This window comes from Lissotriton helveticus, chromosome 1_1 (assembly GCF_964261635.1).
Source record: "Lissotriton helveticus chromosome 1_1, aLisHel1.1, whole genome shotgun sequence".
NCBI classification, from domain to species: domain Eukaryota; kingdom Metazoa; phylum Chordata; class Amphibia; order Caudata; family Salamandridae; genus Lissotriton; species Lissotriton helveticus.
Window position 1 is genome coordinate 1411714725 of NC_136057.1, and position 13319 is coordinate 1411728043.

The window sequence follows — 13319 nt, forward strand, 5'->3', positions numbered from 1 at the left end:
TTGGTTTGAATGAAGCTATGTAATTGTGGGCTTATCAAAAAGGGGCTTAAATGGAGTGAAATCAAGTTTCTGATTATCGGCAAGTTTGAAACTTTCTGCAGTGAGATGCAAATTAAACTTGACAAAAATCACACAGAAATACCAACCATCACAAATCACCAACCTCCACGAACTAGTCAATTGAAACAGAAGACAAACTAAAGACTCGAAGGCACTGGTCTTATGAAATAAATAAATCATATTTTATAAATTCTTTAGCAATAACATCTTTTCTGAAACAAAATGTACATACAAATGGAAACAAAAGCGTTGATGTGCAAAATAAAAAAGGATCTTTTAGGAATTAACATATTTACACCCATCAGAGAAGAAGAAAGATCAGAAAAGTGGTTTTGACAGTTTTCAGGCACTATGTGGGAAGGGACTTCTTTTTCTGGTTGACCCATTTCAGTTTTTCATTCAATTTAGTGCAGAATGGTTTTTTGTTTTACCTTTTCTGAGTTACGTTGGAAGAACTTCCCACGTCATAATGTAGCAGGGCCTTGGCTACCTACCACACTACTGGAAGAAGTAATGCAGGATAATCCCAGTGCATTAAGCAACTCGTGAATCTGGTCATAGATGTCAATACCAAAATGGGACAGCAAACCTAGTTTCCAATATAGTGCTCAGGATTGGGGACTGGTTCTTGCTAGCCCAATATTATGAATAAATCATCAGACCTGGAAGCCGCCTGTTTCGGACATTGGCAATACTGACCCTCAGAGAGGTGAGCATTCTCCATTACTACAGGGAGACACATACTGCTTTGTTCTTGGGACCCAACTCTTTTGAATGAGACCAGTACAATTGGTCATCCTAGGCACTTCATATCGCACCTTTCCATGCACAGAGAAATGGCAACACGTCCACCTTTGTAGTCCTCACTTGAGGCGTTTCTGCACCTTTGCAGAAGGCACAGTTGTGGTTGGCGACGTGATGGAAGGCACAATTGTACAAACATTCACAGCGTGAAACTAGTTCATGAAACATCTGTGTGCGCCTTGCAGAGAATATTCTGATAGGTAAGGCAATAACCTTCATCTATATGACTTAAGAGGTGTTTTCTGCTATGTGCAGAACATTGCTTAAAGCAAGGAAGTCACCTGTCTCTAGAAGGATGGTGCAAGATAGGTCTCTAGGTGGGTAGACTGTTTAAAGAGGGGTCTGCAAACATTTATGTCAAGAAGGCGTTTCTCACGTTCTACAGAAATTGTAAAAGCCATACTTGATGCAGCTACATTTTCTAAAAACAATCTACAACCCTCTACAATATTTAAGAAAACAGGTGTGCGCACTAGGAGAATACTTCTGCCAAACAAGCACAAACCACATTGGCACGGTGTTGCAAAATCCCAGAATTTAGGGCAGGTAAACACCACACCAAAGAATGGTGCAATGGGTGGAAGGTGCTTCCAGTTCGATGACCACTGTATATCTGCTTGGTCTTGTGCAAGGTTCCCACTGGGTTGTGGATGGTCAAATGAGCTAAACAATAGGTGGAGAAAAGAAATTGGCAACACTGGTACCCAAACTTCTCAAGTGTTGGCAACAAAACCGTATACAATTCTGGCGGTTCACAGATGGATTTCTGATCGGTGCCAAGTATTAAAACCCTCTTTCCCACAAAACCCAAATATTGACATTCCCAGCAAAGTATTCAAGAGCAACAGAACAGGATATAAGAATATATCATGATTACAGCTTATCAGAAAGAATCATAAGAACAAGATTTTGGGGTAGGGCGGCTGGCTGCCCTAGTCCCATGTGCCCAAGAGCCACACAAAAACGCCTTCATACCACTATATTTTCTATTTACAAAACATCGTAAACAGTGCAAGGTATTAACAGTCCTTCTGTACAATATACAAAAACCCAAACAACACAAAATATGTATATAAAGTGCACAGGGAAGGGAGAACATTTCTAGGGCAAAAAAAAAAAACCTACAACCTACAGGCACAGTAGTGGTTCAACTGAGATGGAGCAATTGCCCTCCTTTCGCCATCATCCAGACACGCCAACCTTGGTTAAAGCTTAGGGTCAGCCAATAGGCAGCAGTCCTGAGTGGCACAGGTAAGCGTGCCTTTTGTGCAAAAGGAGGACAGCAGGATGGCTTGTGGCAAACCTCAGGGATTTCCTGGGGAGCGTAAACAGTACTTTCTCCTGAGGTCGAGAGCAGCGACAGTCTGGCAAACACAATCACTTTTTTTTTTAACAAAAGTTTACCCCACCTCCCACTGCTCCCCAATAGTCTTCTTCTCCCCTTCAAGGGGTGGGTTAGTTAGTCTTTTAGCTCTATAGCTGAAAGTGGGACGGTTGGCCCATGTCCAACCTTGTGCTCCACAGACTTAAGCGCTCGTCACAGATATTAGTCTCTACTCCAGAGACCTGATTGGCTCCACGACCCGACCTTCGATCTCCTTCATGTTTAAGACTCCCCGATAAAACTTGGGGGCCAAAGTGGCACACTCTTGTAGCTTGACCAAAAATGAGAATTGGAAAAAAAAAATACATATCTTGGTTCATCATAATAAATAAAACAAATCTAAAGCTCCAAAAACATTTCAATTAAGGTGTTAAAAAATTAAGCGTCCGTCAAGTTGATCAGGATGGGAGTTGCAGTGTGCTCAGACTTGGATGGGTTGGGTTAAGAGCTGCAGAGTGTAGCCATCTTTTTCTTCTTTTTTTCGTGTACTTTTTTTTTACTTCAATAAACTCCTCTCCCCACAGTGAGCAGTAGCAGCATCTTGGTTATGACCTGTTAAGCATGTTTCACGCAACATCATCCTCCACGCTAACAATTTGTCTCTGGTGAGGAGAAAAAAAGTACAGAGAAGGTTAAGACTGGGCTGGAACTGGGGTATAAGGGTTGGGGGAAGTGGGGAATAATATAAAAGACAAAAGAAATTGGCTTCGCCTATGTCTGCTTCTTGTTTGCTTGTATTTACAAAATGAGCCTGTGTAAAGAGTGATTCTGTTCTTACGCCAGATCTAGAACTGGGACTATAAAATGTATTTCGGTAGGAGTAGTTTCTGTCCTGTAACTCCAGTTCTGTAGTAGGGGTATCTCTGTTATAGTCATAATCTAGTGACTAGTCCCGCCCATATGCGTGGACCCCGGAGCAATCAAAAATAATCTCTTACAGTGTCAAAAAATGCAGAAATGCATAGACACTTGAGAGAATTTAAAGACAGATAATGCAGCCAAAAAGGCTACACTGTCCAGTACTTCAACTAGAAATTCCACCACAAAATCCACAAAACAGCAAAGCCTGTACAGATTTCCCTTGCTTAACAGCAAAATCCATCAGGAATGATAGAGAGAAGAACCTGGACAGACAAGCCCCATAGGCTGCCATTATGTGGCTTAAATAGGATACTGTGCCTTTAAGGAACCTTCCAGAACCTTCTCCCAGTATCCCAGAATGCATAGCAGGTCCAACTTAGTTTCAGTTCTTTTTGAAGGCGTAAACAACACCAGACCTGTAGCATTATGTACCTGAACAAATCTCCACCGGGGAGGCGGGAGGGCGCTTATGACTATAACAGAGATACCCCTACTACAGAACTGGAGTTACAGGACAGAAACTACTCCTTCTGTAGTAGGGGATCTCTGTGTATAGTCATAATCTAGTGAATAGAATGGCAAGCCCATCCCCACATCAAGCGGCGGTGGAGAATATGAAAATCACGCCACTATTGTGCGAACAAATTCCGCAGCGAAGCCTGCCCAACCTGAGCGTCTGCCCTGGCATCAGTGTCCAGGCAGTAATGCTTAGCAAAGGTATGGACCGACTTCCAAGTGGCCGCCTTGCAGATCTCTGCAAAGGGAACATTACGAAGCATAGCTGTCGTAGCAGCTTTGCCTCTGGTGGAATGAGCCTTAGGCTTACCCCCTAAGGTCTTATTAGCTTTGCAGTAACACAATTGTATGCAGGACACAATCCACCTCGAGATGGACTGCTTAGAGGTAGCAAGACCTGTCCTGACTGAGCCATAATTAATGAACAATTGGTCTGACCTACGAATATCTTTAGTCTTATCAAGATAAAACTTCAGCACCCTCCTCACATCCAGGGAATGTAAAGACCTTTCCGCTGGAGATGACGGATTCTGAAAGAACGTAGGCAAAGTGATAGTCTGATTGATATGAAAATCAGAAACAACCTTGGGAAGAAACTAAGGGTGAGTACGCATAACAACCGTAGCAGCATGAAACACAGTATAAGGTTCTTGGCAACACAACGCCTGAATCTCACTCACCCTGCGGGCCGATGTAATGGCCACGAGGAACGCCGCCTTCCAGGACAGGTGCTGCAACGAAGCCTTATGAATGGGTTCAAAAGGCTCCTTCATCAATCTGGACAGCACCACATTCAAGTCCCACGAAGGCGAAGGAAGCCTGACAGGAGGGAACACTTTCTTCAAGCCTTCCAAAAAATCTTTGATCACAGGGATCTGGAAGAAGGAAGTCTGTGAAGGGCCTTTCCTGTAGGCAGTCAAAGCAGCCAGATGAACCTTAATGGAATGGACATTAAGGCCCGACTGCGCCAGATGCAGCAGATACGGAAGGATGACATCTTCCTTGCATGTCGTAGGGTCATAGTTCTTAGACTTGCACCAGATGCAAAACCTCTTCCACTTGTAAGCATAAGAAGTCCTAGTGGAAGGTCGCTTAGCCTCCTTCAGTATGTCCATACAATCTCCTGGGAGATTCAGATGGCCATATTGCACTATTTCAGGAGCCATGCCGCCAAACTCAAAGACGAGAGGTTGGGGTGTACCATCCGCCCCCCGAACTTCGTGAGAAGGTCCGGCCTGCACGGCAGCTTCATGTGAGGAAGGAGAGAGCGGTGAAGCAGGTCCGTGAACCACCACTGTCTGGGCCATTCCGGGGCAACCAGGATCATCCGCGCCCTGGACTGGGACAGCTTGATGAGAACCGCCGGAATCAGGGGAATTGGTGGAAAAGCGTACAGAAAGCTGTTTGACCAGTTGATCCATAACGCGTTCCCCAGCGTCCCCTGCTGGTAGCACCTGGAGGCGAAGCCTCGGCATTTGCTGTTTTCGGCGGTGGCGAACAGATCCACGTCTGGAGTTCCCCACCTTGCGAAGACTTCTCCTAGTACTTCGTCGTTTAAGACCCATTCGTGGTTTTCTTGAATGAGTCTGCTCAGTTCGTCTGCCTGAACATTCTGCACACCTGGCAGATGGGTGGTCGTTATAGACAGTCCTCGAGCCAGAAGCCAGTGCCAGATCGCCTGCGCCTCCTGCGACAGAGTGTGCGATCTCAAGCCCCCCTGCTTGTTGAGGTAATACATCGTTGTCCGTCTGAACAAGCAGAGAGTTGGTCTGAAAGGACGGGTGAAAAGCCTTCAGTGCCAAGTGCACAGCCCTGAGTTCCAGGAAATTTATGTGGTACGTGGCCTCCATCTGGGACCACGTCCCTTGAATTTGTAGGTCTCCGGAGTGCGCTCCCCAGCCCTGGAGAGAAGCATCCGTCACGATAGTCTGTGTGGGAATGTCCTTGTGGAAGGGAACCCCTCTGAGGAGATTCTCCACTTCAGAGACTGAAGAGCATGCAGAGACAGTCGTATCTTGTCGTCCCAAGATCCTCTCCTCTGGTCCCATTGATCCTCCAAGCACTCCTGTAGCGGTCTCATGTGCAGCGGCGCATGTGGCGTCAGGAAGATACACGAGGCCATCGATCCCAGCAGAGAAGACACCGTCCTCACTGTCGTGGACGGAGTAGACATGAGAGCCTGAGCCTTCCGAAGGAGTGATAAACGTCGCTCTTCCGAAGGAGACACGCTTGCCGACAGTGTATTGATGGAGGCTCCCAAGTACTGGATGCACTGGACCGGAATCGGGACCGACTTGGACATGTTGATGTGCAACCCCAGCTTGTTCAAGAGAACGCACGTCTTCTGGAAGTGTGCTTGAGCTTCCGAGAAGGAGGAGGCCTTGATCAACCAATCGTCCAGGTACGGGTAGACAAACACCTTGTTCTTCCGCAGGTGTGCCGCTACCACTGCCATGCATTTCGAGAATGTCCTGGGTGCAGACTTCAGTCCGAAGGGCAGCACCGTGTACTGATAGTGATTGGTGCCGACTTTGAAAACGCAGAAACTTCCTGTGTTTGCATGCAATGGGCACGTGAAAGTATGCGTCCTGTAGATCTATGGCACACATCCAATCTCCTAGTTGCAGCTAAGGGTAGATTTGATGCAACGACAGCATGCGAAACTTTTCTCTGCGAATCCACTTGTTTGCCTGTCGCAAATCCAGAATGGGCCTGAACTAGTTTTTGTCCTTCTTGCGGACAAGAAAGAACCGAGAGTAAAGACCTCTTCCTCTTTGAGACAGAGGTACGTCTTCTATCGCCCTTTTCCTTAGCAGAATGTCTGCCTCCGCCTGAAGCTCGCGCAGTTGATACTGCGAGCTGACGGGAGGAATCGATGGAGGAGGGCTGGTGAAACGCAGACTGTATCCATTGCAAACAATATTCAGCACCCACTTGTCCGGAGTAATTTTTCTCCACTCTGCCAGAAAAAATTGAACGCTTCCCCCCCACCGGAGCGGGTAACGGACGAGGGGGAAGTAACAGCTCAGGGTCGAGGCCCGGCCGGGCCCTTGGAAGCGGTAGAGGACTGCTGTCTACCTCTACCCCCCTGGCGTTTCTGGAAGGGCCGTCTGTACTGCTGCTGCAGTTGCTGCTGCTGATGTTGTCCGGCAGACTGCCCTCTTCCACGACCCTGCGACCCGAACCGCCGTTGGAACTGGCGGTAGGGTTTCTTCTCCTTGGGCTTCTCCAAGCCCACCGCCGTCAGGGTCTCCGCCTCGGCCTTCATCCTGGCCATCTCGTCATCCGCGTGTTTTCCGAAGAGGGTATCTCCGGAAAACGGGAGATTCGCCACACGTTGTTGTGCTTCTGGCTTAAGAGACGTCAACCGGAGCCAAGCATGGCGCCTCTGGTTAATTCCGTGGCAGTATCCGTGCGCAGACAGCAAGGAAATATCCGCCTCGGCGCTAATGGCCTGGTTAGAGACCAGCATCCCCTCCTGGATGATCTCCATGAAGTCCTCTTTGCGGTCTCGAGGAACGAGGTCCGCAAACTGCTCCATTGAGTCCCACAGTGCACGGTCGTATCGTCCCAACAAAGCAGAGTCACTGGCAGCCTTCATTGACGAGGAGGATGTACCACACGCTTTTCGCCCAGCAGAGTCGATCCAGCGGCTCTCCTTGTCCGGAGGCACCGTGGACGCAGGGGAGGTGGCATGAAGCTTCCGGGCCGCCGTCACAATGACCAAATCCGGCGCCGGGTCCTTTCTCAAGAAGGCTGGGTCCGAGTCCGGAGCTCTGTATTTCTTGAGGAGCCTGGAAGGCGCAGACTTCACAACCGCCGGCGTCAGGAAAAGCTGTTCAGCCGGCTCGAGGAGCCCCGGCACCAGAGGCAGTAGGGGGCGAGACAAGTGTTTCTTGTGTAACGTCTCAAAGATGACAGAAGTCGAAGGCGTAGGCGCTTCAACTTTGATCCCCAACTTCGCCGCTCCGCGCAGGAGAACCTCTTGGAATGTGCAGATATCACCGATCGGGGACACCCTAGTCTCCGGCGAATCAGACAGCGTGGGCGAGTAAGAACGGGTCCCAGATGAGCGTGACCTGGACCGACGCCTCCTATGGCGATGCCTGGATCTCGAAGATCCGCGTCCACTCCTAGACTTGTCCCGTCTCCCCGAGCGAGACCTCGATCTCTTGGGCCTGGGACGGTCCGCCGGCCTCCCCGGTTCCGGAGTCCGAGGCTTCGGCTTAGGAGTCTTCTTCGGCGGCGTCGGAAACTTGGGCATCGACACCGCCCGCGGTGGAACCGGGGGTGTCACTGGAAGCGGGGCTTGCGGAGCCGGTCGAGCAGGCAATGCAGGGGGGGTCGGAGCCTTCGGAGGCGGACCCCTTGGCAAAGGAGGCAGTGAAGGAGGCGCTGAAGGCTCCTTCGGGGTATATACCTCGGAATACGCCGTTCCCGGCGAGCCATCATCCTGTCCGGAATGTGGGGAGCCCCCCACAGTCCTGGGCCTGTCTTTTCGACCTCCTGACGCCGAAGATCGGTGCCCAGACGGCGAGCCTGGGTCCCTAGACGTCGAACGGCCCTTCGGCGTCGACCGCCTCTCACTCCTCGACGTCGAACGGTGTCGACGTCTCGACGTCGACCCCGACCAGATGGACGAGCCACGGAATCTCGACGATGGTGCCTCGACGGCGACCTCGACCTCTTCGGACGTCTCGACGTCGACCTGGATCGTCTCGACGTCGACCTCTTGGAACGTTTCGACGTCGATCTCTTTGAATGTCTCGACGTCGACGTCTTCCGCGCCGGAGACTTCTTCCGTCTCGACGGCAGCCTCGACGACGAGGATCCCCTCGACGACGATGTCCTCGACGGCGAACGGCGGTGTCGCCTCGACGGCGAGCGCCGACGCCGGGTCCTCCGATGTCGACCACTCGACGCCGACGGCGACGAGGAGATCGACACCGGCTTCGACAGCGGCAACACGCCCGTCGACGGGCGACGTTTTCTCAACCCAGAGCCCTGGGGAGACCGGGAACTGGCCGTGGACCTTCCCCTCGACGTCGTGGTCAGCGCAACTGACCCAGACGGAGATCTTGGGCGCGGGCTGGACTTCCTGCCCCTGGGGAGCCCCCCAGAGGCCTCAGCATGGGCAGAAGGAGCCCCTCCTGACCCACCTCGTGCCTTCAATCTTCTTTCTTCAAGTCCCTGAAGTCTGATTTTACGCCTGTCCTTCAGGGTCCTTCCAGAGAAGCCTCTACAGATCACACACTCCTCAGGGATGTGGGAAGAGGGAAGGCAGAGGATACAGACCTCATGGGGGTCTGACTTGGCCTTCTTCCTGGAGCACTCCGGGCATTTGTCAAATAATGCTGGCATTATGGACAATAAAAGAGTGCAGGAACCCAAGAAGAAAGTCACTAAAGTACTTTAAAAGCACCAAAAATCGAATTTAGTGTAAAAACACCAACAAAACCCTTGAAAAGGGAGAGCTCAATGCTCCAGGGTCCTGCTTGCAGGAGCCGGAAAAAAGAACTGAAACTAAGTTGGACCTGCTATGCATTCTGGGATACTGGTAGAAGGTTCTGGAAGGTTCCTTAAAGGCACAGTATCCTATTTAAGCCACATAATGGCAGCCTATGGGGCTTGTCTGTCCAGGTTCTTCTCTCTATCATTCCTGAGGGATTTTGCTGTTAAGCAAGGGAAATCTGTACAGGCTTTGCTGTTTTGTGGATTTTGTGGTGGAATTTCTAGTTGAAGTACTGGACAGTGTAGCCTTTTTGGCTGCATTATCTGTCTTTAAATTCTCTCTTAAGTGTCTATGCATTTCTGCATTTTTTGACACTGTAAGAGATTATTTTTGATTGCTCCGGGGTCCACGCATATGGGCGGGACTATTCACTAGATTATGACTATACACAGAGATCCCCTACTACAGAACCACCATTACCAACTACCAACGCCCTCTAAAGGAGATTGTGGGTTTTGCAATTTGGAATCACTGAAGCTAATAAAAAGTGGCTGTTCCTCATGGATAACTCGCATAGGTGCTGCTTCTGCCCCCTCCGGCATGAAATCCTTCTGACAGAGGTTAGATGTACATTACTATTGGAGACGTGTCTTTTCTACTGTAACAATAACCAGAAAAATAATGGCGACTAAGCCGCCCAAAGACAATTTCTTTTAACTATAGGGGTTTAGCAATGCTGAACAAAGGGCCACAGAAAGGAAAGGAAACTGTTCACTAGGGTTTAGCAATGCTTAACAAAGGGACACAGAAAGGAAAGAAAACTGCTCACCAAGGTTTAGAAATGCTGAACAAAGGGCCACGGAAGGGAAACTGCTCACCGGGGTTTAGCAATGCGGAACAAAGGGCCACAGAAAGGAAAGGAAACTGCTCACCAAGGTTTAGAAATGCTGAACAAAGGGCCACGGAAGGGAAACTGCTCACCGGGGTTTAGCAATGCTGAACAAAGGGCCACAGAAAGGAAACTGTTGTTCACCAGTGTTTAGCAATGCGGAACAAAGGGCCACAGAAAGGAAAGGAAACTGCTCACCAGGGTTTAACAATGCTGAACAAAAGGCCACAGAAAGGAAAGGAAACTGCTCACCAGGGTTTAGCAATGCTGAACAAGGGGCCACAGAAATGAAACTGTTCACCAGGGTTTAGCAATGCTGAACTAAGGGCCACAGAAAGGAAACTGCTCACCAGGGTTTAGCAATGCTGAACAAAGGGCCACAGAAAGGAAACTGTTCACCAGGGTTTAGCAATGCTGAACTAAGGGCCACAGAAAGGAAACTGCTCACCAGGGGTTAGCAATGCTGAACAAAGGGCCACAGAAAGGAAACTGCTCACCAGGGGTTAGCAATGCTGAACAAAGGGCCACAGAAAGGAAAGGAAACTGCTCACCAGGGTTTAGCAATGCTGAACAAAGGGCCACAGAAAGGAAACTGCTCACCAGGGTTTAGCAATGCTGAACAAAGAGCCACAGAAAGGAAACTGCTCACCAGGGTTTAGCAATGCTGAACAAAGGGCCACAGAAAGGAAACTGTTCACCAGGGTTTAACAATGCTGAACTAAGAGCTACAGAAAGGAAAGAAAACTGTTCACCAGGCATAGAGATCACAAGCCTAAGCTCGTTCTTTAGCAACCCTGTGCCTCGAACATGCTTCAGCGTGGAAACTAGGAAGCATTTGTGTTAAAGACCGGTAGCCAGGTTTACACAATTTCCTATCTGTTGAGTGCCAGTTACTGACAGCCGGGGAAAGCACAAGTATCATACAAAGCAGAGTTCTTTAAAATCAGTCCTGGAGGGTCGGATCCATGCCAGATTTTTTTGCATTGTCCCATTCAGATAAAAGTAGTTATCGTAAAAATCTGGCGTGGATCCGGCTCTCCAGGACAGACCTCGGAGAACCCAGATATAAAGCCTTGTTCCATGCATGCAGGTTACTTTTATATTGTATGGTACATATGTTTTCTCAGTTTTTAAGACTAGGCTGATGCGGAGAGATTCGTCACGCAGCATCTGGGAGAAAGGCGGAGGCGCACCATGGGAGGACAACGACTGAACAGTAAAAGGGAACTAAGTAACTCAGGAGGCCGCAGTCTACTTACGGAAGGATATGTGTAGCCATCCTGATTCCGGCAAATATGGATCTCATCTTCGGTGGTCTTCTGGTACACTGGATTGTCAAAGTTGATGCTGTTGGTGTTCTTGAGCCGCCACTTCTTCCACAGGAGGAAAGCGCTGAAGGCCACCAGGCAGAGTACAGCTAGAAGGAAAAGCAAAATAGCCATTAGTTTCTGTGCCGATGAGGAAGCGAGCATTCATTCACACGGTCACAGTAATTCCTTTGCACACAATAACTTGGTGCTGCTAACAAGTGTTATTGCACATTTTATCAAGCTCAGAAAGCTAAAGGCTGATTTGACCACAAGATGGCAAGTCAGGGTAAAGTCAGCACAATTTGTCAGGCAGCCATCTTGTTGGTAGTGGACAACCGGCCTTCAATTTTCCTGATCTCAAATATGTTTAAATTCTCCTCCTCTAGATGCCACAAATTAGCAGGTTTTGAAGTGGCTTCTACAAATCGTGCCCCCCCCCCTTCCCCCCTGCAGTCTAGCCTTTTTTTGTGAAACGCTGCATCAGTTCGCCACCCACTGTGGGCTAGACATGGCATGAGCTGAACAGCAAGACCGCTTCTTAGTTTTGGCACCAAAAGCATTTCACTTGATAAAACACTCAGGCCATCAGCTCTTTTGCTGGAAAGGTGGCCACGTGGACAAATCCACCTGCTGCCTATCCTGCATGCAACATTTTCCAGCCCCATTAGCTGTGTGGCTAAAGACAACCGCCACAGAGATCGATGCATAACCTGCAGGTCACAGGCTTGAATCAAAACAAGATAGGCCATTCGGTCAGTGCCCCAGCTGGAGACGGCAGATTACAGGGATTGAGGGAGGGACCTTGCCTACTCATCTGTCTAATGTTTAACACAATGAACATCAGTAGTTCTGGGTAAGATCACCGATCTCTTAATGCTGGTATCTTTGTGTGGCCTACAGATGACAAGTTGGAACCATGGCATGGCCAACCAGTTTTCTAAATCACAAGGTGGATGACATGCCTATCAATAACATCTGTTAAGCACAGCACTTTGGAAAAGATGATAAGAATGGAATTGGGTGCTGTATAAAATACAAGTGATTAAAACAAGTGCCAAAAAAAACCTGGTTTTTCTGGCTACTGTTTAAATGTGGCGTTCACACAAGTCGCAAGAAGGCAGTTAAGTAAAATGCAGAATTTGAGGCAGCCACCCCCTCTTCCCCCATCAAGAAAGAGTGGTGTAAAACAAGTAGAAGGACATGTGCTTACCGAGAGGGATAACTATGTAGAGGGCTGTAGGGCTACCATGCTTGCCTGTGCTGATTTCTGCTGCAACGTCATTGCGAGCTGAAGGGACAAAAAAATAATAAATGGGTCATGCAAATAAACACACGAGCCACAAAATGCATTTCCAAACAATGTGATGTAATTGGTTTAACCCATTCACTGAATCCCTCAGAGTGCCCTTCGCAAGGTAGCGGTCAACAGTCACTAAGGTGGGTCTCCACCTCCACCCATTCTAAAAGATGTGCAGTACAAATTGATCACTGGATCTCAAATCAATATGTGATTTTACAGGAGGTCTGAATAAAGAGAAGCCCTCGATTCAAGGGACAGTGAACTTTCTGTAAATATTCCAGACCCATTCAACACATGCACCGTATGGTAGAAAACTGTAATCAGTGCGCATGTGTGACTGTGGACACGGCAAAAACTAAATGCTGCAGGCAAGTAAAAGCTATCCGTCGCTCTGGTGTGACCCAAGTAACGGCTATCCAGCGCTCTGGTGTGACCCAAGTAACGGCTATCCAGCACTCTGGTGTGACCCAAGTAACGGCTATCCAGCGCTCTGGTGTGACCCAAGTAACCTCTATGCAGTGCTCTGGTGTGACCCAAGTAACGGCTATCCAGCGCTCTGGTGTGACCCAAGTAACGGCTATCCAGCGCTCTGGTGTGACCCAAGTAACGGCTATCCAGCGCTGTGGTGTGACCCAAGTAACGGTTATCCAGCATTCTGGTGTGACCCAAGTAACGGTTATCCAGCATTCTGGTGTGACCCAAGTAACGGTTATCCAGCATTCTGGTGTGACTCAAGTAACGGC

The 13319-nt window shown here is 48.9% G+C and overlaps 1 protein-coding gene across 1 annotated transcript in view; it reads right to left on the bottom strand.

Annotated features, from left to right (window-relative positions):
- Positions 1-220: 220 nt before the first annotated feature.
- Positions 221-13319, bottom strand: part of LDLR (low density lipoprotein receptor) — a 38042-nt gene continuing 24943 nt past the window's right edge. The window contains exons 16-18 of the mRNA XM_078684939.1: positions 12487-12564; positions 11226-11383; positions 221-2850 (exon numbers count right to left, since the gene is read on the bottom strand). Coding sequence (XP_078541065.1) covers positions 2815-2850; positions 11226-11383; positions 12487-12564 — 272 coding nt within the window. The 3' untranslated portion in view covers positions 221-2814. The remainder of the gene's footprint in view (positions 2851-11225; positions 11384-12486; positions 12565-13319) is intronic.